Consider the following 26,734-nt stretch of genomic DNA (forward strand, 5'->3'; position numbering starts at 1 on the left):
GTTAGTAGCTCAGTGGCGCCCAATTCTTTGCTACACCATGGACTGTAGCCTGCCAGGCCCCTCTGTCCATGGGATTCTCCAGGCAAGAATACTGGAGTGGGTGGCCATTTCCTATGCCAGGGGATCTTCCCGACCCAGGGTTTGAACCAGCATCTCTTACGTCTCCTGCATTGTCCTATCCAGGGAGGGGACACACATAATCTGCCTCCTGCCAACTCCTCTGACCTCTGTCTCCTTGGGCCTTGCAGCTCATGGGATCATGTTGTCTCTGTGGGGACCCTCCAGATTGTCCCCAGGGGTGCCATCCCAGAGGAGGACCCCTCTCCCCCTGGTAAGCATCCTCTGGGGCAGCATCTGGATTCCATTCATACCGAATGTGCAAACGGCCAATGCCCCTCCCTGCCCTAGCCCCACTCAAAATAAAGGACTCATGGAGTCCAGGCTTTGAAGGAACTTCTAGCCCATAGAGGGCTCCCCGTTCCTTGTAGTGGGCCTGGAATTCCCTGGAGCATCAGTCTGGACATAACAGTGGTATCCTCAGGAAGCCCCACCACCATCCGCCGACCCCAGGAAGGTGTAGAGGATCTACGTTGCCAGGCCCTGGGATTCATGAGTGTGTGGACAGAGCACAGGTAGGGTCTTGTCCCCTTGAGCCCTGGGGGTAGGGGCAGCCACAGGGAGTATCGCTGTTGTGCCCATGTTACAGATTGGGAAACTGAGGCTTATTTGATGAGGAGGGTCACAACTGAGAGCCTGAGTGACCTGCCCAAGATTTCCCTGCTGCTTCTCAGAGGAGCCCAGATTCAGATCCAGGGCTTTCTGACTTTAAACCCCATTCCCTTCATCCCTCCGCTAGGTGGGATATTTGGACCACATTTGGGCCCCGGCCCCCAGGTGGCACAGTGGTAAAGAATCCGCCTGCCAAGCAGGAGATGCAAGTTTGATCCCTGGGTCGGGAAGAGCCCCTGGAGGAGGAAACAGCAACCCACTCCAGTATTCTTGCCTGGGAAATCCCGTGGACAGGGGAGCCTGGTGGGTTACAGTGCATGAGGTCTCAAAGAATCGGACACGACTGAGAGACTGAGCACGCACGCGCACACACCAGCGCTATTAGATTCACCGAGGGAACTGGTTTGCAAAACGGGAATCCCGGGCCTCACTCTGGAGATTCCGTTTCAATGGCTCTGAGTCGGGACCCAGGACTCTGCGTTTTCAGCCTGCTCCCAAGCCAACTCTGATGCTTTCTGAAGTGTGAGACCCATGGTCTACACTGCTGCTTGAAGGGGGTGAGACGTGTGGCTCAGGACCCAGAAGTTTGAAAGCAAGAGTGACCTGGTCCCTGCCTCCCTGAAGGTGGCTGGTCCCCCTGAGCCCTGCTTGATGGGGACTCAGGCTTCTGCCTCCGCCCTCTTCTTCCTCGGGGGCTGCTGCCAGCGAGTGTGGCTCTGCTGGTAAAGTCTTTATCGGGAATGTCGCCTAATGCATTCATATCAAACAATAGCGCCTCATACATCATCCCTGGCAGAGGCCACCTCCACTAGGACAAGCACAGTCCATTACCCTGACGGGCACAGGCCGTGCGCAAAACAGATAACGGGTCCCAGCTGTGGGGGGGGGGGGCCTGGGTGGGGAGTTGTCACGGCCCCAGCAGGCATCAAGGGGGCCCTGGGCACCTGCCCCTCTGTGCGGCTGGGACAGAGGTCGCAACCCTGCAGCACGATAGATACAGTATTGGTTGTGAACCTAGCTCTGCATCTTCAGGGAAGTAATTCGGCTTCTCTGAGTCTCATTTTCCCTTTGGTAAGAAGGGGCTCAGCATAGTACTTGCTTCACAGAGACCTGTGAGTGGGCTTAAGGAGAGGACTAAGGGACACTCCTGGTGGTCCAGGGGTTAAGACTCTGTACTTCCACTGCAGGGGGAACAGGTTTGATCTTTGGTTGGGGAAGTTCCACATGCCACGTGAAGTGGCCGAAAAAAAAAAAAAGAGGACCCAGGTGGTGAGAGTGAGGGAATATGGATGGGGCACTGCTGTGGGCTGAATTGCGTCTCCCCCAAAATTTGTATGTTCAAGTCCTAACCCCTAGTTCCTCAGAATGTGAGTGCAATTGGAGATGGGCCCTTGACCTAGGGAGCTAAGGTAAAGTGAGGTCATCTGGGCCACACCCACCCCAGTGTGACTGGTGTCCTTATCACAAGTGATCAGGACACAGACACACACAGCAGGAAAGCCATGTGGAGACCCAGGGAGGAGAAGACTGCTGTCCACAAACCAAGGAGAGAGGCTCCAAGAAATCAAACCTGCCAACACCTTGATCTTGGACTTCCAGCCTCCGGAACCATGAGAAAATACATTTCTGTTGTTTGGCTTCAGTCATCTGGTTAACATCACACATGACTTTGAACTGTATGCAGCTAAATACTTTGGCTCCCTCTTTTAAATATTATGGCAGGGGTTTTAACGGCTTAGAAAACATTTGAACAGTACTGTGTGTTAGTTATTATTTTTGCTAATCCCATTTTAAAGATGACGGACCTGGAGCCAAAGCTGGCAGCTGGCAGAAGGCCAAGGATAGGAGAGGACAGTTTTGTGCCCCCCACCTCCCCCGACATGTGAGGCCAGGGTGGCTTCATACCTCTATCCTTCTCAAAGGCAAGGGGCAAGGATCCCCCGGGGCAGCAGCTTTATTACGTGCCCTTTTCTCTCCACATCATCTGAGTCATGTCAAGAGATCATAAACTAGGGTGGTATTAGCTGTCCTATTGGTGGTGTGGCTGGTCTGAGCTAAGTTTCCTCCCATGGAACCCAGAAGCTCAGAACCTGATGACCATCACCCACACAGCGCCCCAAGCCCCTGAATAATCCAGGAGGGCATACCTAGGGCAGATAGGAATGGAGGTTAGGTTTGGGGTCACATAGCAGCCCAGAGAGAGTGAGGGGCTTCCCTGGTGGCTCAGCAGTAAATCCGCCTGCAGTGCAGGAGACGCAGGAAACATGGGTTCGATCACTGAGTCTGGAGGGTCCCCTGGAGAAGGAAAGGGCAACCTACTCCAGGAAATCCCATGGACATAGCCTGGCGGACTACAGTCCATGAGGTCGCAAAGAGTCAGACACAACTTATCAACCAAACAACTACCACAGCAGCCCAGAGAGTAGGAGAGTGGGCCAGAGTCTTAACAGCGTGTGATTGAAGATCCTAGTAATTGTGTCTGACGGGGGACTCATCCCCAGGGCTGGAGAGGAGGGGGACCCAAAAATCCCAGGTGTAGCCCAGGGTCGGAGGCTGATAGGGGTAGGGGAGCGGCCCGCCTCGGAGCTCCTGAGCAGTGAGTCCTGCGGTTTTAGAAGATGGTGTCATACATCACCCGACACGCCTTTCCGTGGGACCGGCCTGGCTGACAGCAGCCATTTATCTGAATGTCATTGGCAGTAAACTGGCGCGGGGGAGGGCAGTGAGGAAGGGAGCTGGGGGCGGGGTCTCCTTGGGAATTTCCCAGAGGCCAGTTCACACAGCCCCAGCCCTGGAGGGGAGTGTGTATAAGCAGGGAGGTGGTGCTGTCCATGGTCCTGAACCACACTGGCCTCTTTCTCTTTCTCCCTGGGGACAGTGCGGGCAGAGGTGGGAGAGTAGTTGGAACTCAGCACTACCCTGGAATCAGATGGGAGCTGGGGACCGCTGCAGTGGTGAAACCCTGACAGGGACAGAAAATGACAGTCATATACCTTCATGGTTATAGACATGAAATTTGGAGCCATAATCCCAGTGTGTTCACTCATTTAAAGGATATTTAAATGAGTGAAGGAAATGGCAACCCACTCCAGTATTCTTGCCTGGAGAATCCTATGGACAGAGGAGCCTGGTGGGCTGCAGTCCTTGAGGTTGCAAAGAGTCGGACACGACTGAGCAACTAAAGACCAAACAGCAATCCTAGTGTGTTCACTCATTTAAAGGATATTTAGTGATCAAGAACAGGTTCCCCAGGACATAATCCCTGAAGATGTCAATCAGTCATACTGCTAAGTCATTTCAGTCATGTCCGACTCTGTGCGACCCCACAGACGGCAGCCCACCAGGCTCTGCCGTCCCTAGGATTCTCCAGGCAAGAATACTGGAGTGGGTTGCCATTTCCTTCTCCAGTGCATGAAAGGGAAAAGTGAAAGTGAAGTCGCTCAGTCGTGTCTGACTCCTAGTGACCCCATGGACTGTAGCCTACCAGGCTTCTCTGTCCATGGGATTTTCCAGGCAAGAGTACTGGAGTGGGGTGCCATTGCCTTCTCCAATCAGTCATACAACCTAAGGTAAAAATGTCAACACTTGCTGTGTGACCTTAGGCAAGTTACTCAACCTCTCTGTGCCTTGATGGCCTCATCTGTAAAATGAGGGTAATAATCATAAGCACTTCAGTGGATTGTGAGAGGATTCCAGTAATGTAATTAAAGTGCTTAGAACAGTCTGGCTCATGGAAAGTGCTCAGTAAGTCTTATCTCGTGTTATTGTCATTATTTATACTATGCAGTGTGCCAGGAGCTCTCAGAGTCAATAACGGGGGAGCCATACTTTGTTCAGAGAATCAGGGAAGACCTGAAGGATGATGAAGTCTTACATGGGGGAGGGTGAAAGGCATGGGCAAAGGCCCTGAGGTAGGAAGGGTGCAGGACATCACCAAAGAGCTAAAAAGAAGCCAGAGGGGCTGGACCACAGACAGTGATGGAAAAGCCTCAGTTTCTATTTTTAAATATTTATTTGCTTATTTGGCTGTACTGGGTATTAATTGCGGCATGCAGGATCTTCAATCTTTGTTGCGGCATGTAGGATCTTTAGTTGTGGCATGTGAGATCTAGTTCCCTGACCAGGGGTTGAATCCTGGCCCCTCCACTTTGGGGTCGAGGAGTGTCAGCCACCGGACCACCAGGGCAGCCCTGAGCCTCAGTTTCTTAATCTATTAAATGGACATAATAGTAGAGCCTACCTTCTGCAAAGCTATGAGGGTTAAATGAGATGGTGCGCTTCAAGTTCCCAGCACAAAGCCTGAGCACGCGTGGTGATTGGTTGGCTTCTTGGTTCTAACCCCAGGGAGACTACATTCAATTTGCCACACCCAACATGAAAGCTGGAAAGGATGTCAGAGGCCATTCATTGAACAATAGGAGCACAGAGAACTTTAGAGTGATCCACTGGAAAGGGAGTCTGCAGGGGCTGTCTGTTCCAGCCTCCATGGGTGGGAGAGAGTGTGGAGCAGTAGAGCCTTGGGGGATGGAGAGGTGGGGTTAAATCCTGACTCCAGTGCTAACCTGTTGTGAGACTTGGTGGGATGGATGTCTTTAGGCACTGTTTTCTCATCTGTAAGAAGGGGATAATAACACTTACCCTGATGCCGGGAAAGATTGAAGGCAAAAGGAGAAGGGGGCAGCAGAGGATGAGATGGTTAGATAGCATCACTGACTCAATGGACATGAATTTGAGCAAACTCCAGGAGACAGTGATGGACAGGGGAGTCCATGGGATTGCAAAGAGTTGTACATGACTTAGCGACTGAACAACAACGGTTACCCAGAAGGCAATTTTGGCTCTCGAAGGGGGTCAGACACTTGGATGCCCACAGGGAGCAGGCAGACAATGTAAAGGGGACTTCCCAACGTAGTCCTACTTCTCAAGAGACCCCTAAATCCTGATTTTATGTAGGTCGTCCCTATTTGTCAGTGTTAGAAATGAATTCAAGTTTTTTAAGAACACAAGGTGGGTCAAAGCCACCATGTTTGTGGCCCGAATTTGCTCGGTGGACTGCCAGCGTGCAGCCGCTGGTGGAAGGCGGCACTCTGAGAAGATGCTGAGTAAATCAGGTCCCTTTCTCTTGAGCAGCCCCTCTCTGCCCCCTGCCCCCATCTCCAGTGCCCCTCCCTCCTCCATCTCTATGCCACTAGCTGCCTGCTTGGAGCTCAGACCTTCCTAGAACCCTCAAATCCAGGAAGGGGCTAAGTCCTACCCAGATCAAAGCCCCTGGCCACCCTCACCCCTCCTTTGTCCCCATCCCAGGAGACCCTGTCTTGCCAGGAAGGTGCTGCCTGCCTGCCTCGGGGACGCAGGATCGCAAAGCACACAGGCAGCTGGTGTGGGAGGCAGGTGTCACAGCCCCATCACCACCACGGTTGTTCCCTCCTCCTGTCTGTGGCATCAGAAAACGCTGGGAACTAGGTGACACTCCTCCCCAGGGAGTGTACCTGCCTCAGGGAGTGGCGGCTGTGACTCAGAGGCACAGCCAGGCTCAGATGCTGGCAGATGCATCAATAAAACTGGCAGAAAGGGAGTGATGTCAGGTCAGAGCCTCATGGGGCCTTGGAGCACAGCCCAACAGTGAAACCAAGGCTTAGAGAGAGGAAGGTCACATGTCTGCTGACTCACGATTGAATGCTCTTTCCGTGACATCTTCCTGCCAGACTAGAGCAGGGATGTCAGAGCCTGGGGAGGGACCACCCTCCCTGGTCTTTGTATCCCTTGCATCGTGGCAAGAGGAAGCCTACAGGCTTTGTTTCCATCCTGGTTCTGCCACTTACTGCGTGTCCTTGGGCAACTCACATATCCCCCCTGATACCCAGTTTCATCATCTATAAAGTGAGAATGAGCCCTTTGCCAAAGCTAAAATGAGAACTTGTGTAAAATGCCTGGTTCATAATGGATGCTGGAAAGTCCTTTTTTAAAGGCACTTATAAAGTGCTAAGTGTTAGTCGCTCAGTCGTGTCTGACTCTTTACGACCCCAAGGACTGTAGCCTGTCAGGCTTCTCTGTCCATGGAATTCTAAAGACAAGAATACTGGAGTGGGTAGCCATTCCCTTCTCCAGAGGATTTTCCTGACCCAGGGATCAAACCCAGGTCTCTTGCATTGTAGGCGGATACATATAGCCTCATTTCAAAAAAGGCTTAGAAGTGGCTTACAAATATATACCGCAGTGCCATTGTAGGAAAGACCTAGATGAGAAAGCAGGATGATGGAATGGTGGGGTAAGGTCTCGTATGGTTTTGAGCAGTGGGCCACATGTCTGGATCAGAGTTTCCTGGCAGCCACGCAAAGAGAGAAATGTGAGCCTTATTTGACTCTTGGGGTTCATAAGCTGAGAAACTACCACTTGCTTAGGGGAAAAAAAAGAACTTTTCTTGGTAATGAGATGTGAGCAATTTCTCAAGTGAGTCTTCAAAAACAGGCCCTGCAGGAGGAAGTAATTATCTTACCTTTCCACGCCCTCGCTTCCTTGTCTAGCTATTCCTGGGGGTCACCCAAATCCTATAAACCTCTTGGTTAAGAGGCCTGACCCTGAAGACAAACACTGTTTCTACCGCTGTGCAGCCTTGGGCTAGAGACCACCCCGCTCAGCCTCAGTTTCCTCATCTGTAAAATGGAAGGTTATAATGATAACTAACTCCAGGTTCTTGATAATTAGAGGTGGCAAAACAGTGTGTAAAACACTGACCAGCTTAAACTGGTTTTGCTTCCTTAAAACCTTCAGTTATTTTTTCAGACAGCACTGCACATGTGCAAAATGGGCACACACACCCCGCCCCCCACCCCCCCACCCCACATCTCCAAGATGATCCTGGAACCAGGAACCTTCAGTCGGCGGAACCTAAAGAATAGACATGTTGCCACTGGAGCCCTTTACAGAAGTCCTTCAATAAGGATACTCCGACTTCCAGCAGTAGTAGCTTAGTTGGGCTGATTCAAGCCTAGCCAGGTAGCTTCCAGTTTTGAAGTTCCCCTAATCCTGTAAATTTCACCCAGAACCCTGGATGGAGGAGACAGATTTGAACCCCCATTCCTGTCTCCTTGCAGGTCGACCTTGGGAACAAAACTCGCTCTTTCCTCAAACACCAGAGCCATCGTGTCTCTGGCTCCTTGCACACCTCAGGCAGCCAGCCCTTGCTGGGTAACGGCTGTATCTTCCATAAAGACCTTCAAGTGGCGTCTTGCACACAGTAAGTGCTCCATAAACGGTGGCCGCTCTTACAGCAGGGACTCGATAAACGGTCACTGAATGAGTATCACTGGGCAGCAAAAGCATTTCCCCTCCCAAACCGTCTCTTCAGTGATTCTCAGAAGCAGACTTTCTCCCCAAACCAAATTGAAACAGCGTGTGTGTATTTTAATCAATTCCGTGGTTTGTGGGAGCCAAAAAGCCCAGGTTAATGGAACACAGCCCAATCCCCCATGAATTTCAAACCCTCCTTGAAAGGCCTCTGCTTTTTCCTGCTCAGCCACTCGGAAGCCGCTGCCTCCACTGCCTCCACTCGGGGAGGAGAAATTGAATAATTGATGCAATTTAAATAACACTAGGATTTGTAATGATATTGAAATGTAAAGATAAAAAGGGGCGTGAACGGTGTGGGGGGGCCACATAGCGGAAGAGGCAAGTTGTTAATAGGCACTTAGGGACTCATGGGGTGGGGGGAGCTCCCCTGGAAGCGTGTACTGAAAAGGCATCTGAGGGAGGAGGCACTGGAAGGGGTGGGGTGGGCAGCCTCCCCCCAGGAGACAGAAAAACCATATTCATAAATAAGATGCGGAAATTTCTCCCGACTCAGCACCACTAACAGTTAGAGAGTGGATAATTATTTAAATGCCAAATCATTCCGTTCATTAGAATCCCAAATCATATCTGAAGAAACTGATTGCCCAGGGCAGGAATGAGAGGGGGTGGGGGGGGAGGAAGAGGAGGTAGCTGGAAAAGCAAGAAATGAGGGGAGTCTCCCCAACTTCTGGTTCAGGTCAAGCAGAAGGTGAGGTAGAAAGGATGACAGGATATCAGGGAAGGAAGGAACACGGGGTGGAAAGAAAGACGTGGGTTCAAAGCCAGGATCTGATACTTTCTGATTGTGGGTCTCCTTTGTTACACCCTCTGGGCCTCAGTTTGCCCAGCTGGAAAATGGGTTTGATGCTAAGATATACTTTGCAGGCAGTGAATGTTAGCTGCTATGATTAAGGGAGAGGGGTCAGGATGGGGAATGGACTAGGGCTGGGGGCAAAGCCTCAAACAAGCCCTAAGCCAGACTCCTTTCTCCTCCCCAGTGCTCTCCTGTCTCCCCCGCTAGTCAGAGCTGACTTGAAAGGTGAAGACTGAGCCCCAGATGGGGTAAGGGATAGAGGCTTGGCCAAGATGACCCAGAGCCAGGGACCCCACGCACACGCACATCTTATAATCTCCACAAGCCCCCAACACCCAGCCCGATCTGGACGCCCCCCCGGGTGCCAGGAGGTCTCCAAGGTGGGAGTCGGCTCAGCCCCCTGGAGCGTTATCATGTCTGTGGACCAGAGTCATAAGGACAAGTCGGTAACAATTCAATTATGCTGAGAGGTTCAGGGCTGGCTGGCGCCCCCACCCGTGGTGGCTGACCATGCCGCCCCTCCGAGACAAGCAACCAAGCAGGGGTCCTGGAACAGGGGGACCACGAGGAGCGCTGGCTGGGCTCAGCTGGGACAGGAAAACCCCAAAAGGTAAGCAGCATGCTCCCAGTGTAATGCTCTGAATGGTAGTGTTAAGGCAACCTCACGCCTGTTGTGCAGTGGTGTGTTGGCTTTTATTCTGTGCCAGGGCCTGTGCTAAGCATTTTATATCACTGAACTCTCGTTAGAACCCTGTGGGAGGAGACAATGGGGAAGCTGAAGCCTGGAGAGGTGAGGTGACTTGTTCATGCAGCTCAGAAGCTGTGAAGCTAAGGTTTGAACATGTCGGCCTGAAGTCCAAGCCTCTCAGTAGCTCTGAGCTGCACCCCCAGGCTCAGTCCACAGCCAGCACCTGGCTTGGCTCCTCACCGTGGCTCTGGGGGATCCCTTGGGTGCTGTTCTCAGGTGAGACTCTCCGTAGCCCCATGGAGAGTTCCAGAAGGAACTGGGATTCAGATGTGGGCTTTTTAAAAAATTTTGGCTGCACTGGGGCTTCGTTATGGTACACAGGCTTCTCTAGTTGCAGCGTGCAGGTTTAGTAACTGCAGCACCCAGGGCCTCCAGTTGTGTATAGGCCTGGTCGCCCTAAAGCATGTGGGCTCTTAGCTCTCCGACCAGGGATCGAACCCGCCTGCCCTGCACTGGAAGGCAGATTCCCAACCACTGGACCATTAGGGAAGACCCCAGACATGGGTTGTTCTGTTCTCAGTCTCACACAGCCCTCTGTCTATCCCTCTCTGGAGCCTCAAACCCTCCCACATTCCGGCCCATCCTGCTGGCCTCTCTCTACCCTCTTCCTCCACGGCCTCCCGGTCAACGCAGAGAGCAGCCCAGCTGCCACCCTCCCCCCATCCCTTCAAATAGGAACTTCCAGCGGCCACATACCCACCCCAGAAGCCTGGGCAAACAAGAGGGCCCCCCACCCGCTTGCTTAAGGTCACCATGGTGGTCACACTCAGTGGAGGTTAGGGGCCAGGCCTGCCAAAGTGCCCCAAGTAAGTCACTGGAACGTTAGCCCAATTAATATTTCAGTGGCCAGTCCTGGCAGGCGACTGCTGTATCTGGGAAGCTGGGTCTTTTCCCAAGAGGCTGGGCAGAGACAGCTGGGAAGCCCTGGGGCTGGGGACATTCAGAGGATTGGAGCCTGCTTGCATTGCTGTGTGGCCTTGATCAAGACCCTTCCCCTCTCTGGGCAGTGTCTGCCAAATGGAGACATCACGCTTACCTGCTTATAGTGTTATCGGGATTAACCTGGGGCCTGGCATATAGTAGGTGCTCGGTAAACGGTAGTATTCCCAAGACCTGTGTTTTTCAAGTTGAGCTGCCCATTCTGCCTGCTCCAGAATCCCATGGGGCGCTCATTACAAGTAAAGACTCCTGGGCTCCTCCTGGACCGGTAGAGCCTCTATGCTGGGGCCCTGGAGTCTGCGTTTGTGAGAGTTGCTCCCAGTGACTCTCCAGCAGCCCTGCTTCCTAGTGAGTGAGGAGGAGCCTAGGCCCTGGGACAAGCAGCTGAGCCTCGGATTTGTTGTTGTTGTTGAGTCATTGGGTCGTGTCCGATTCTTTGCGACCTCATAGACTGCAGCACACCAGGCTTCCCTATCCTTTACTATCTCCCAGAGTTTGCTCAAACTCATGTCCACTGAGTCGGTGATGCCATCCAGCCATCTCATCCTTTGTCACCCCCTTCTCCTCTTGCCCTCAATGTTTCCCAGCATCAGGATCTTTTCCAATGGGTCAGCTATTCGTATCAGACGGCCAAAGTATTGGCTCCTTGGACTCCTTGTGTGTAAATAGGAACAGAGACACTGCCCTCTCAGGGCTTCCTGCAGGGATGAATGAGACTAGGTGCTGGTACATAGTAGGTTCTCAATAAATGATACCACCCCATGCCCCACCACCCATGCCCCTTCAGTGGAGGAGTGAGCGTCAGTCCCCTAAAGAGGGGATGAGGGGGTGTCCGGCCCCCTGGGAGCCTCGTCAGCAGGGCCCGCTCGAAATCGATCCTTTCCCCCCATTTTCACTCACAGTGTCAGCATCTCTTGGGGCGGGAGAAGAAAATGCCAGCATCAGCACACCGCGTGCCCCAGCCAGGCACCGCTGCTCTTTATTAATTAACCGCCAGATGTTAGTTTTGCATCTTTTATCAGAGGGAGGTTTATCACCGGCACCCTGTATGTCAGGTCATTAGGGAGAGGCAAGAAAACATCCCTTGGGGGGCCCTGGAGTTGGCAGGGAGCCAAGGAGGGGTACAAGAAGCATGGTCCCTGGCCCAGAGCACCCCTCCGCCCTGGCTACCCACTCCACCTCCCCCCTGACCCTGTGCCTCCGTGGTCACAGCCACCCTGGCCGTTTGGCCCATTTTAAGTGGCTACTTGGGCACCAGCTCACAGGGCCACTGTGGTGAAGCAAACCAGACCCAGTCCCTCCTCTCCGGAGCTCACAGTCAGCTGGCGAGACAGCCACATTCCAGTAAACCCAAATAAATAACACGATGACAAATTGTGAGGGCTGTCATGAAGGAAACTGACAAGGTTTTCAGAGCTGGCAAACAGCCGGCAGGGGACCTAATTTAGATGGAGCAGTCTCCCGGGGGAGGTGACATTTAAGTAGCCTTGTGGAAAAGGAGCCGGGGCACAGGATTCCAGGCGAAGGGCACAACTAGGGCAAGGGCCTTGGGGCAGGAACTGGCTCCACTTAAGGATCTGAAAAAAGATCCAAGAGGCACCACCCGGCCTGCTGAGGTCAGCTGGGCTGGGACCACAGGTCCTGGCAGGGTGCAGGAAGCAGTGAGGATTTCTCATGTTGGGGTCACCAAGGAACAACAGCAGGCTCTTGAGCAGGGGAGTGGTGTGATGATAGGATTTTAATATGAGAAAAGAGCCTTCTCTCTCTGCCCTGGAGACCGAGGAACGGATTAGAGGAGAGGGAGGGTAGCCCACAAGGGGGTTAGTCTGGAAGAGATAGCGAACCCTTAGTGCTGGCTGAACCCTCAAAGGGTGCAGGGCAGTGTTCATAAGCAAGAAATACTAGGAAATGGAAATGGGGGGCGAGGGAGAAGGGAGGGTCTAGGGTCACTCTGGTGCCTTGCTCCACACACCCTCGGGTCTTCGCCTGCTCCCAGCATCCACGAGACTGGAGTCAGGATCATCTTCATTTCACAGGTGGAGAAATGGGGGCCCAGCAAGTGCAGCCGCTGGCTCGAGGTCACACAGCGAGCAGCATCAGATCCTGCACTTGAACTTGGTCTGCCTGCCGCGCTGTCCTTCCTGCAAACAGCTGCCCAGGTTCATGCAGGGGGTGGCAGGTAACTGCTGTCTTCCTCCTGCTGCTTTGTGAATACCGTGCTGCCCTGCCCCCCCACCCCCATGACCTGGGGAAGGCCACTGGGCGGAGCAGAGGGGGCCCGGCTGACCTGAGCAGGTCTGGGGGCAGTGGGTTCCAGGTCTAGCCCTTGTCTGGTCCAGCGCACAGCAAGTCCAGATGCAGGTCAATATCATGTTTTCAAATTGATGGGGCACCATTAGGCAGGGTCATTATTTTCTGCCTGATCCACTTGCCATCTGATAAACAGGTGATTACTTCTCCTCCCAGTTCAGTTTCTGATTTGCATACAATAAATATCACACACACACACACACACCCTGTGGAACTGTGTGTGTGTGTGTGTGTGTGTGTGTTGGAGATGGAACACAGGGCTCATGTCTTATTTATGAGAAATAAACAGGAGCACAAGCTCGCATAATCAACATATATTTAATCTGGCTCTTCACCCTTTTGACTCTAATCAGGCCAGGTCTGTGCATGGCTCTGTGTGTGTGTGTGTGTGTGTGTGCCCCTGCACTCTCACAGGCTGCACACTCACACCCCTGCCAAGATCTTCATTCCAGCCTCGTTGGGGCTGATTCTGGGGGGCACAGGCTGCCTAAGAGGTTCTCCTGACTTCAGTACACTCAGTTTGAGAATCCAGGCCCCAGGTATGGGAGCTGGAGGCAGTTGTACCCCTCAACCACTTTGCAGAGAGAACCTTTCTTTCTAATATTGCCAAAGCATGTTTGAACTGTCAAAAGTACCAGCAATATAAATAGTGCAGCGTTAGCTACAGTTCTGTTGGCAGTGACATCCAACATCACATATTTTTCATCAAGATAGAAAAGCCAAACAGGAAAAAAAAAAAAAGGCTAAGCCTTGTGTGGAGAATCAAGGTCACACGCTCATAAATGCCAGAGCTGCAGCTTGAACTTGGGACTCTGACTGCAAAGTCCAAGTTAGTATCATCCTATGATGCTGACTGACATGATGAATAAGAGATCTGGAGAAACCAGCAGTGGGATCACCTACTGCCATCCAGCTCCTGTTCCACTGACAGAGAAACTGAGGCCCGAAAAATAAAGGGACTTGTCCATGGTCTTACCCAAACCATCTCAGAGCCAGAATTCAAACCCAGGTCTTAATTGTGTGTGTGTGTATTTAAAAAAAAATAACTGTTTTAGTATGTTGGCCTATGCAGGCCACCAAAGGGACAGCTTGTATTTGCTTGCCGATGACTGGGTTCTAATTTGGAGTGGTTTGAAAGACTAGAAATACGTCTGGGGTCCCAGTTCTGCCAAATGGACTCACTGGTTCTTCAGTGAGTGCTGGGGCTGACATGTCCAGCATGGCTCTTTCACTCACATATCTGATGCCCGGGCTCAGTGGCTGGGAGGGCTGGAGCTGCCTTAGTATCTCCCTTCTTTCCTTGCAGCTCCTCCCCTCAGCTAGCTTGGGCTTCCTTACAGCATGGTGGTCTCAGAGCACTGAGGCATCTTTCATGGCGGCTGACTTCTACTGGAGAAAGCACTGTGAAATCTTGGGCGTGTTTTTTGTTTGGGTATGCTTGTTTGTTTTTATGAATATATCATTTTTATACAAACACATATATTATGGGAGTCCCTGGTGGCTCAGACAGTAAAGAATCTGCCTGCAATGCAGGAGGCCTGGGTTCAATCCCTGGGTCGGGAAGATCCCTTGGAGAAGGGAACGTCTACCCACTCCAGTATTCTTGCCTGGAGAATCCCATGGACAGAGGAACCTGGTGGGCTACAGTCCATGGGGTCACAAAGAGTCGGACATGACTGAGCAACTAAACATTTTCACTTTCATGATGGATGTGTGGCATAAAAATTCAAACACTATGGAAAAGTGCAAAGATTAGAGGGGGGAAAAACAACACTCTAAATTCCACTACCCAGAAATTAATATTTTGGTGAACTTTAATCGAGGAAAAATTTACAACCAAAACCAAAAATAGGAGAATGGATGGATGGATAGATGAAGTAGCAACAGGTGGATGGATGGATGGGTGCATGGGTGAGTAGATGGAGAAAACAAAAGAAAGTTCTTGAGGATACTTAGAGCTGAGAATAGGGACGATGAAGGTTCTGGATGGTGGAAAAGTGGTGGTGAGAGGCCTGTCACTCCATACCAGTTACTACTGTTACTATCACTGCCACCATTTCCACTATTAACACCATTAACACTACTATTACTACCACTATTACTATTAATATCACACTACTCCCTGGTGGCTCAGATGGTAAAGAATCCCCCTCAATGCAGGAGACCCAGGTTCAATCCCTGGGTTGGGAAGATCCCCTGGAGAAGGGAATGGCTACCCACTCTAGTATCCTTGCCTGGGAAATCCCATGGACAGAGGAGCCTGGAGAGCTACTGTCCATCAGGGTCACAAAGAGTTGGACACAACTGAGCAACTAAGTGTGCAAGGACAGTGTCATTATTACCACTATTGCTATTATTGCTACTACTGCCACCAATACTGCTAGTACTCTTACTACCGATATTACTGCTATTATCAGTACCATCGCCACTATCACTACTGCCACCAGCACTATTGCTACTATTCCTAGTACTAAACTACTATGGCTACCATCACAATTACTACCATCACTATTACTACTATTACTGGTACCACCACTATCACCACTATTGCTATCGTTACTGTTGCTACCACTATTACTACTATTACTTCCACTGTTACTACTCTTATTATAACTACCTATCTATAGTAGATAGCACCATCTGCTATTACTACTGTTACCACTGTTACCAATACTACTCTTACTATTGCTAACATGATCACTATTACTATTCCTCCTCCTTCCTCCTTTCTCCCCCTCTGCTATAATTTTTATTGTTATTTTTAAATTATGACAAAGGTAATGTATGTTCATGACAGAAAATTTAAGAAATTTTAGAGGTAATTTCAAAGACAAATGAAAACTCACCCCCAAATACCACCATCCAGAGGTGTCAGCCCCTGGTAGGTCCCCTTCCTCAGTGGGGTCTGCTGCCCACCTAACCACCCCATATCCTCTCTGACCATGTGCTCCAGTGAGACCAAACTGCTAATGCCCCCAGACCCAGCTGCCTCCCCTCCGCTCGCCTCTGGGCCCCCTCATGGGCTGTTCCTCGTGCCTGGCATGGTCTTCCTCCTGTCCTCTGGCTGGCCGACCCCCATGCTTCCTAGACTCTGAGCAGAGACACAGGCCCTCTAGGGAGCCCTGCTGAGCGCGCTGCCCCTTAGATGGGTCAGGGGTTCCCATCAGGCCCCAACACTGCCCAGGTGTTCTCTGCAGAAGTACACCTCACCCCTCTCTGTTTACCCACGTTTCTACCCCATCATAGAAAGCGGGAACTGTGTTGAGTCATCTCCGTGTGCCCAGAACCTGTCTCCATATGTGTTTGTTGAGTGAATAAGTGAATGCATCTGTCTGGAAAGGTTTCCTAGAAGATGTGGCCTCTGACCCATGCTGGTCATACAACCCATACTGGCCCTGGGTTGTAGGGCCAGGCAGCTTTTTTGGCACTGCATGACAGCTCTCTGCCTTGACCTTTGATCTGGGCTGTCACCCAGGTGCAGGGCCCCATGTTTGCAAATGCACCCAGCTCCCAGTAGTGTGTTTGAGGAGGGCAGGGTGCTTCCACCCTCCCGCACCAGTGAACAGACAGCGCCAGACGCGAGGAGCAGGGTTTCTCTGTGCGCTATTGATTTGTCATAACTGCCTGCCGACAGACAAGGTGAGCAGTTCACTTTTATGAATCCTTGTTAACAGAGTGGCGAGAGATATTTCACTTTAAGCACTTTAAGTGTCCCCTTTTCACTGAAAAAGAAAAAGAACAGAAAATGTAAATTATCTCATCACAGAGACGCTGCGAGCTGCGAGCTGGGTCTCCTTCAGAAAAGACAGAGAGGAGAGTCTGCCTGGGATGCCAGGAGGGGAGGCTCCTTCATGCCCCGTAAGTAGTCAAGGCTGGCTCAGCAGAGGTTCCCAAAGCAGAACTTGGCAGGGGAGTGTGGCCACACAGACGAGGGCTATGGAGCAGGTGGTTACAGCATGGAAGCCAAGTCTGTGCATCCAAATGGGCAAAGAGAAAAGTACAGAGATGCTCATGGCAACCTTTAAGAAAAGCATAAAACTGGAAACAATCTAAGTGTCCATCAACAGGGAACTAGGTCCATGTACATTATAATACAGCCCTTTGAGTGAAATACTATGAAGCTAAGAAAAAGGACGAGCTCGTCCTGTGTGGACTAATGGAGAAGAAAGCATATGAGATGTTACTGAGTGGAAAGAGCAAGCTATAGGGCGTTTTATAATGTGCTCTCACATAAAAGTAGGCATATATGTGCTTGATGTACATGAAAAGGATGTAGAAAGAATCACACACGTATCTCTTCACAGTTTTTCTCTCTGGCAAGTGAGACCAAAAAACCCAGGATGGGGACAGTTTTTGATTTTCATTTCATCCACTTTTGTGCTTGTTTAGTTTACTTTTTTAAAAATATTCTTTATTTATTCATTTGTTCATTTATCGATTTGGCTGCACCAGGTCTCAGTTCCGGCACACAGGATTTTTAGTTGAGAGCATGAGAACTCCTAGTTGCAGCACGTGGGATCTAGTCTCCTGATCAGAACCCGCACCCCCTGCATTGGGAGCATGGAGTCTTAGCCACTGGGCCACCAGCGAAGTCCCTCATTTAATTTGCTTTTTACTATGTGCAGCAGGACTTGTATATTTTTAAAGTTTTAACGCTTTTAAAATGTTCAGCTCCTGGGGCGTATTTGTTTCCTTGCTAATATTCTCTATGGTTTGAGTTTTTACAACAACCAACTACTATGTCTGTAAACATAAAAATATAATACAAAAATTTTAAACAAGAAAGGCAGTCTGGATTCAAATCCCTTCCCTAATCCTCGGCAGCTGTGGGACCTGGGGCAAGTCACTTGACCTCTCTAAGTCTCCATTTCCTAGCACCTGCCTCACTGGAGGGTTAGAAGTAGAGATAAGTTGCTGCACATGAAAGCATTTGAATAGTGCCTGACACCTGGCCTGGATGAGCCCTTATTATTAAGATTATTCTGCCACATTCCCACTCATCGGAGCGCCTGTGTGCTGCCTCAGACTGACATGCATGCATGTTCTGTCATGTCCAACTCTTTGCAACACCCTGGGCTGTAGCCCGCCAGGCTCCTCTGTCCGTAGAATTTACCAGGCAAGAATACTGGAGTGGGTTGCCATTTCCTTCTCCAGGGGATCTTCCCGAACCAGGGATTGAACCCACGACTTCTGCATTGGCAGGCAGGATCTTTACCACCGAGCCACCTGGGACATGCTTCCTCAGACTGACAACTCTGAATAAAACCGTGCCTGCTATGCTGGTTTCATTGACAAACACCCTGAGATGGCTTTTTACAAAACTTATTGGCAGCTGCTTATCTGCGGCTTAGGATTTTCTGGAGAGTGACCTCAGTGCTGGGCTCCAGGGTCACAGAGAGATTCCCAGAGGAGTTTGAGGGATGTGAGCTTGCGCACAGAGGCACAGTGCATAACATTGTCTAAGGATGGCCCAGGCTGCCCTCCAGGCAATGAGCTCCTTGCAACAGGAAAGGGTTCACAGTGAGGCTGGGCTCCGGTGCAGTGAATGTGTCATAATAAGAATGCCAGCACCAGACGGGAAGGAAGACTTCACTTATTCTTGCATCAAATATTCACCGTGACCCAGGCACTCGGCTGCATCCCCATTCACTCTCAGATTAGGTCATTTCATAAATGATTTCTTGCTAAGAGAGGAGGACTTCTCTGCCAGCCTTCTGGGGGCCGTTTTCATTTTTAAAGAGGATCAGCTGTCAGTGGTTAAGGAATGGGTTTCTGATGGTGGACTCAGGTGCCTGGGTGTGGAGAGGGGAGGTGGCCTGGCATCTCACTTGACCAGTGGACGGAATAAGGAAGAGGGACACGCCCCACACCTCCCAGGCGGGGTTGCAGATACCACGAGAGTGGTATTAGCGTGACCAGCTGAGTATACAACACATGTGCTATTTCATTTCATCTCAGCCGCCCCGGGTGACCGTGGGAGTCCCCTAGGCAGGCAGTTTGGCCTCAGACAGCCCTCCCATTTCTGCCCATCCCCATCCACCGGAAGTCCTCAACTTTCTCCAGTGCTGAGTGAACAAACAAGCAGGCTGGAGACCACAGATCAAATTGTCCCATTTTTAGATGAGGCCTGAGAGGAAAAGGTCTAGCTGGAGGCTTGCCTCCACAACCCCTAAAATCCACCCCAAACGTCTGAGGGTAGTTTTATGCCCATTTAACAGGTGCAAAAGTAGAGGCCCGGGGAGGTAAGTCAGCTGCCCTAAGTTTCATGTGAGCTGAGCCAAAGCTCAGCCCATTTCCATCTAATTTCCCATCCTGGGTTCCCCATTCCCTGTGGCCTCCCAGAACAAGACCTTGCAGAGTGGGGTACACAGGCCCTTTTCTCACTCAGGGGGAAGTGTGTGTAATTGTGTGGAGTGGGCTGCAGGCCGGTGCTGGGAAACTATCAACCCACCTCTTTCTCTGCAACCTGGGGAGTATCTCACCTGTATTTGCTGCAGGTGTAGCAAATACATCTTTATGTTTCTTCCTCTAAGTGTAAATGGCAGACGAGAGGCATGTTGTGGGATTTGGTAAAATAAAAAGCAACAGAAAAGTAATTTGCATCAGATATGTGACAAAATCTCAAGAGACAAGGCTTTCTGTGCTCTCGATTAAATCCTGGGCCTCCACCTTGGAGGGTGGTGAGGGTCACGGAGGAATAATCGGGACTCTTCACATCCTGAAAGGACAGCCTCTCCCTCTCTGCTTCTTATCTCTCCTTTTGTCTCTCTCCCTCCCTCACCTCTCCTCCCTTTCCCAGTTCTCTAGTTTTCTCTCTCCCCAGCCCCCCAGAACCCTGCTGGTGCAGCGCTGCACAGAGAAGCAATTTATAAAGCAGATGTTTATTACAAGGTTTCACACAAGCTTGGTGCCTCGCCAAACGTTATAGTAATTGGAGGCTGTGTTTAATTACTGATCAATGTAAAGTTGGGACGAGACAGGCCTGGAAACTGCCTTTGGTCTAGACTCTCCGTTTCAGAGACGGCAGGAGGCCCTGGCCCTCCGTGTCTCAGCCCATCCCAAACCAAGGATTGGCCAGTGACAAGAAAGGAGGATGTGGGCTTACAGTGGGCTACAGGCCCACTGGCTTCTAGGAAATGGCTTTGGGGGAGAGGAGACCCATTTCTGCTACTGTCCTTTTCTTGCCTTCCTGTTACTGTGGAGGCCTGGTCTGTGCCAGGTATTGGGGTGACATGGGGCAGTTAATTTCTCCCAGTGCCTGGATTAAGAGCTTTACGTATATTGTCATTCAGTCTGACACAACACTGGTGAGGTAGCCACACTCCAAGTGGGCCCTCAGGGATCTCTCCCTCCTGATATTCACTTTGCTATGTAGTCCTCTCCCACACAAATAGATGGACCTGTAGAACCAGCACTGCAGAAGTGACAGCTTGTGACTTCCAAGGCTCTGTTGTTAAAGACGTTGTAGCCTCCACCTTGCTCTCTTGGATCACTGGGGAAAGCCGGTAGCCATATCATGAGGACACTCAAGCAGCTTTGGGGAGCTCCATCTGGGGAGGAAGTGAGGAGCCACTCCGGGGATTGGAACCTCCAGTCCAAACAAGCCTTCAGATGAGACTGTAGCCCCTGCTGACAGGAGAGCTGCAACCTCATGAGAGACCCTGAACCAGGACCACCCAGCTAAGTAGCTCCCAAGTTCCTGACCCACAAAACTGAGATACAAAGTAGTTATTATGGTAAGCCGTCAAGTTTCGGAGTGAAAGTGTTAGTCACTCAGTCATGTCCGACTCTCTGCAACCCCATGGATTGTAGCCTGCCAGGCTCCTCTGTCCATGGAAGTCTCCAGGCAAGAATACTGGGATGGGTTGCCATTTCCTTCTCCAGGGGATCTTCCCAACCCAGGGACTGAACCTGGGTCTCCCACATTGCAGGCAGATTCTTTACCATCTGAGCCAATAGATAACTGATATAACAGCCATGGGAAGGAAGGAAACAAAAGGGAAACTGATAAACAGGAAACAAAACAAATACAGCAAGAAAGAGTCCAGCCATGTGTTGTGTGTGTTAAGTTGCTTCAGTCGTGTCCGACTCTTTGTGACCCTGTGGACTATCACTTGGCGGGCTCCTCCGTCCACGGGATTCTCCAGGCAAGAATACTGGAGTGGGTTGCCGTTTCCTCCTCCAGGGGACCTTCCCGACCCAGGGATCAAAACTGCATCTCTTATATCTCCTGCATTGGAAGGTGGGCTCTTGACCACAAGCCCCACCTGGGAAGCCCATGTCCGACTCTCTTGCGCCCACATGATCTGTAGTCTGCCAGGCTCCTCTGTCCATGGGACTTCCCGGGGAAGAATACTGGAGTGGGTTGTCATTTCCCTCTCCAGGGGATCTTCCTGACCCAGGGATCAAACCCAAATCTCCTGCGTTGTAGACAGGTTCTTTACCACTGAGCCACCAGGAAAACTCAAGTCCAGCCATATAATCACATAATTACATAATGACTATATATGGATACAGATTTTTAAAAATCTATTTATATATTGATGGGATACATTCTATATATGATAATATAATCCCAATAAATGTGAATGAGTTAGATTCACCAATTAAAAGAAAAAATATTATTTCATTCTTTCCTCCAAATAACCCCATAAGATAGGCATTATAATACCCAATTTACAGATGAAGAAGTTGCCTCAGAGTGGGGAAGAAACTTCCCCAGGGTTTCCAAACTCGAGAGTGGATAAAGTTGGGATTCAAACCCAGCCCCTTCTGTAAAACCTGAAGCTCTAACACCATACTGTATTGTTAGCTCCTTTGGCTAGAAGAGGAAACTGAGTCTCAGAGGGGGTTAGTGACCTACCCAGAGTCACACAGCAAGTCATTTCAAAACTGGAGCCAGATCTGGGGCAGATTTGTTGCCTGGTGTCTGCCCCCATGAACTTCTGGGCTCTGCCATCAAAGCACAAGGATCTCATGTGCTTCTGTCTTCACAGCTGCGTAAGGCAGCTGGGGACCTTTGACTGTGTCCAGAGAGACCCTGCAGAGTCAGGTTGGGGAGCGTTCTCAGGGCGGAACACCAGCACAAAGCAGTGTGCAGGGCAGCGTGGGGGTGGCTCATGCATCTAGCTGAACTCCAGTAATTACATCAGGGCCAGCAGCATAATTTGTATCTGGGTGATGAATGTCTGTGTTTTTGAGCCTGATTGCGCTATTTACATTTGGAATTTGCTGATCTATTATTAATGTCTCCTGGAGGCCAGGGTGACAGGCATGAGCACTGGGGAGTCCTCTCCCCCCAATCTAGAGAGTACTAGTTCTTAGGCCCTAGCTCCCCAAAGCCCCTCCGTAGCTCACTTTGTGTGACCCTGACTTTCATGGGGCTCTTGGAATGAGTGGCAGAGGAGCTGACCTGGGATGAGGTTTCCCAGCCTCTTACCTGAATGTACACACTCAGATGTACTATACATATGCACAGACACAGCACATGCTTCCATGCACACACTTGCACATATGCATACATACACATCCCTATATATCCGTAGGCATATACATGGAATTTACACAAACACGCACATACATGAAATGCATGCATGGACATGCTAACACACTTGTGTGTACAGGCACACTCATGCATGTACATGTGCACAAGTGTACAGTATACATACTGTTACTACTGAATGTCTGTGTCCCCTTGCTCTCTAAATTTATATGTTGAAGCTCTAACCCTCCATGTGATGACGGAGATGATGTCTTTGGGAAGTAATTAGGGTTAAATGAGGTCGTGAGGGTGGAGCCCTCATGATGGGATTGGTGCCCTTATTAGAAGAGACACCAAAGAGAGAAATCAATTTTTTCTCCATGCACATGAAACAAGGAAAGACATGTGAGCATACAGCAAAAAGGCAACTGTCTACCAGCCAGGAACTGAATAGGCTAACACCTTGAACTTGGACTTCTTGCCCTCTAAACTAGGAGAAATGGCATTTCTCTCATTTAAGTCACCCAGTCCTTAGTATTTTTGTGGCAGCCTGAGCTAAGACACACACGCATACGTCCTCATGTGTCTAATCATGCTGGGAACAGCACAGCAACTTGGCAAGTTCTCCCACCTTGAGAAGGAGGGGTCTCCATGAACCATGGGCCCAGATGGCCTGGGTTTGAATCCAAGCTCTGCCACTTAACAGCTGTGTGACCTTGAGCAGCTTACTTCACTTCTCTGTGCTTCTGTTTTCCCATATGCAAAATGGGAATGATCATGTTACTATTTCACAGGGTCGTTGTGAGGATTAACTATGTTAATAGAAGTCACTTGCCTGGTGTACTTTAAGCAGTAGATACATATTTGTGGTGGTGTTGTTATTGTTGTTTATGTGCTTATCACATAATAGGCTCTGAATCCAGGTGGCCTCAGTGGTAAAGAACCCGCCTGCCAATGCAGGAGACATAAGAGATGCAGGTTCGATCCCTGGGTGGGAAAGATCCCCTGGAGGAGGGCATGGTAATCCATTCCAGTATTCTTGCCTGGAGAAGCCCATGGACAGAGGGGCCTGGTGGTCTACAGTCCATAGTGTCTCTGAGAGTCGGACATGACTAAAGCAACATACCATGAACATATAACTGTATATGAAAACCCCAAAGCTGCAGTAACCACTACCCTACTCTGAGTATTTACTACACACTAAACATTTCCTATCTGTTTTATCTCATTTCCCCCTCATAACCAGGAAACCAAGGCAGAGACCCACACATACTTAAGGTGGCAGAGGTAGCACAATTGGGACTTGAACCTGGGTCTTTGCTGCCACAAGAGTCGTGGCCGTTAGCTTAAACTGCTGCATGTCCCAGAAGCAAAGCAGAGAGCAATGGGTTTACAAGCTGCAACAGGCGGGCTGACCTGAGCAAGGCGCCTGGAAGCCATAGGAGGGAATGCCAGGCCCAGGGGCAGCAGCAGCAAGCCTCGCCCGCTGCGTCCTCCAGAAAGGGCCCCCGGTTTCCCTGCGATCCCAGGGAAGGTCAGGCAGCGAGCACATTAAGGCCATAAATTTGTCATGAAGGCCTGGAAATGAACGAGGCTTATCATTTATGGATGGAATAATTAGGGCACTGTGCTCGGCGGTTCGCCAAGGCCTGTGCCCTGATGCCAGGCATCACCAGCAGCTGAACTGGCTTGGGGTGTTCATTGTCGCTCTCCGTGTCTCCCCCCACCCCGCAACCCCCCCCCCCCCGACAGCACCTCAAACTCGACCCCTGGAGGAGCAGACTCCATCAGCACCAAGGCAAATGCAAGCCCACACTTAAGTAGTGATGGCCCCACCCTCACGTTGACCAGCCCTAGCCAATCCCAGGGAGATTTCTCTTGAAGTTCTGCCCATGGAGGGTGGTGCTGCCCAACCCTCTTAGATGAAGGTAGTGGGCCTGGCTCCTTCTTGGGAGGTAGGCTGGCCTCTTCCTGGTGCTGAGAATTTTGGACTGATTTGCATTCAAATCTTGACTTTCTCATGCTCCTGCTATGTGCCTCTAGGCTAGTCACTTCACCTCTCTGAACCTTAGATTTCTCCTCTCGAAAATGGGCAAAATAATATTTTTATGGGTTGTGCGGCAGATCAAATTAAACCAGAGTTGTGAAGTGCATCGTGAGGGTCTGGTTTAGAGTAAATGCACCACAAATCCAGCATTTCATGGCTTTCTCCCAACAGAGGGCTCAGGCAGGCTGGAATCAGAGGCTCAGGGAGGCAACGAGACTTGACCAGGGATGCACAGCAAGTGAGCAGAAAGTGGGCACCTACTTCCTTGCCCTGGAGTTCCTGTCACCTGTCACTTGTGGGTAGGTTCAGCCCATTCCCCCACAAAAGTTCAAGGCCCCTGCCCCCAGTTCCCCAGGTCAGCGGAGAGGAGAGATGATTGGACAGGTGACCATCACCGCTAACATAGAGAGGGGCACTGTTGTCTTGCTGTCCAGGCCCTGTTTCAGATGCTCTGTAGTTACGATTTCTCTTCATTCTCCAGACAACCCTCCAGGTAGGAGCTATTGTTACTCTTCTCGTTTCAGAGGTGAGGAAACTGAGAACTGCAATCAGACCCCTGACTTGAGTCACTCAGCCAAGAAGTTGGAATTTGTGTGTGATTTCCTGGGTCCCAGCAATGCCAGGCTTGGAGGGAGAGTGGCAAATTAAAGACTATTTGAATTATGAAAGAAATATCACTCGACGCATTCCAGAATTCCAGTTTTGATATTCTGTATTCTCAAATGGGACTTCCCTGGTGGCTCAGACAATAAAGAATATGCCTGCCATGCAGGACACCCAGGGTCCGGTCCCTGGGTTGGGAAGATCCCCTGGAGGAGGGCATGGCAACCCACTCCAGTATTCTTGCCTGAAGAATCCCCATGGACAGAGCAGCTTGGTGGGCTACAGTCCATGAGGTGGCAAATGGGTTCAAGCCCTCACTTTACAGATGGGAAGGCTGAGGCCCAGCCACCGTAGACAGAGCCTTGGGGCCTGTCCCATCCATAGTGGGCATCAAGGCTGCTAGAGAGGCTTTTGGCACCTGCCTGGAGGAGGAGTCTGGACCCTCCTTGGCTAACCCCACCCACCCTCCATCACCATGGCAACCATGCAGGTGAGCCTCATCACTGCTAATCCTCTAATTACCAGCCACCTCTTCAATCGGCTGTAATTACTTTGGGGACACAGTTAACCTCTCATTAGGAACGCACGGCCGCTTTCTCCAAAAGCGCAGCAGTGACATGCCTAGTAATTTACCGCCCCGGCTCGCAGGGCCGCTTTGTGTTTAACTCGGGCGCCGTCGCATCCCTGTCATTACTCCAGCCTGGTTGTCATGACGATTAATCATTCAATCCCTCATCAGCAACTTTTGCCAAATGTCACCCCGCTCTTGATCAAAATCCATCCTGCAGCCCGACACTGGGGGACTAATGACTTGGAAATAGGCTTCTCCATTCCAGAGAGCTTTTCCCCAGGACTCCTCGGCTTCCTCCAGGAAAGGGAGAGGGGCCCTGAGTTCAGTGTGGTAGGGAGTGAGGGGGACAGAAAAACTGGCATGTATCGGGTGCTTACTCCCTGCTAGGCACCTGAGGGGCATTGATCCTTTTAACCCTCAGAACCACTGGATTGCTGCAAGGGGAAACAGGATCAGGGAGGCTGGTGGTTTGCCAGCAAGGAAGTTTGCAGAGATTCTGACTCAGACCTGTCTGACTCCAAAGCTGAACTCTTTTTTTTTTATTAATATCAAACCTCAAGGAGAAAGAGCCTTCCCAACTAGCAAGAATCCTACAATGTCAGGGTTTGGGCAGCATTGTAGAAATTAGCCGGCCCATTAAATTCAGGGCAAAAATGCCTTAAGAGACAACTCTGGGCACTTTATGAAAGAAACCCAATCCAGGGACTTCCCTGGTGGTCCAGTGGTTAAAAACCCACCTTGTGATGCAGGGGACACTGGTTAGATCCCTGGTCGGAGAACTAAGATCCCGCACGCCGTGAGGCAATTAAGCCCAAGTGTGGCAACAAAGATTCCACATGCTTGCAGCTAAGACCCAGGCAGCCAAATAAATAAATAAGTAATTAAAAAAAAAAGAAGCCCAACCCAGAGTGAATACCTAACTGTCATGAACACCTATGTCCCAAACAACACAGGAGCAGCACCCAGCACACAGCAACCTCAGAACCCAGGTGGTGAAACAGGCTCAGCCATATTTGGACTGACTTGGGTTCAAATCTCGACTCTCTCATGGGGCAGCTGTGTGCCTCTGGGCTAATCTAAGGACCTGGGGCCCTTAGAGCTTTATGATGGACTTTAGTGCCCGACAAACTCCCTGAAATACAAGCTGCATTGCCATTAGCTGT

The 26,734-nt window shown here is 50.7% G+C and overlaps 1 protein-coding gene across 1 annotated transcript in view; it reads left to right on the forward strand.

Moving 5' to 3' along the window:
• Window positions 1-25,171, forward strand: part of LOC145527844 (uncharacterized) — a 37,135-nt gene extending 11,964 nt beyond the window's left edge. Inside the window, exons 5-9 of the mRNA XM_081546128.1 lie at window positions 489-632; window positions 7,824-7,966; window positions 16,636-16,727; window positions 24,569-24,696; window positions 24,922-25,171. Of these exons, the coding sequence (XP_081402254.1) occupies window positions 489-632; window positions 7,824-7,966; window positions 16,636-16,727; window positions 24,569-24,696; window positions 24,922-25,045 (631 nt within the window). The 3' untranslated portion in view covers window positions 25,046-25,171. The remainder of the gene's footprint in view (window positions 1-488; window positions 633-7,823; window positions 7,967-16,635; window positions 16,728-24,568; window positions 24,697-24,921) is intronic.
• The last annotated feature ends 1,563 nt before the right edge of the window (window positions 25,172-26,734 follow it).

The sequence above is a fragment of the Giraffa tippelskirchi genome, chromosome 11 (genome assembly GCF_054371585.1).
Source record: "Giraffa tippelskirchi isolate mGirTip1 chromosome 11, T2T-mGirTip1v1.2.pri, whole genome shotgun sequence".
NCBI classification, from domain to species: Eukaryota; Metazoa; Chordata; class Mammalia; order Artiodactyla; family Giraffidae; genus Giraffa; species Giraffa tippelskirchi.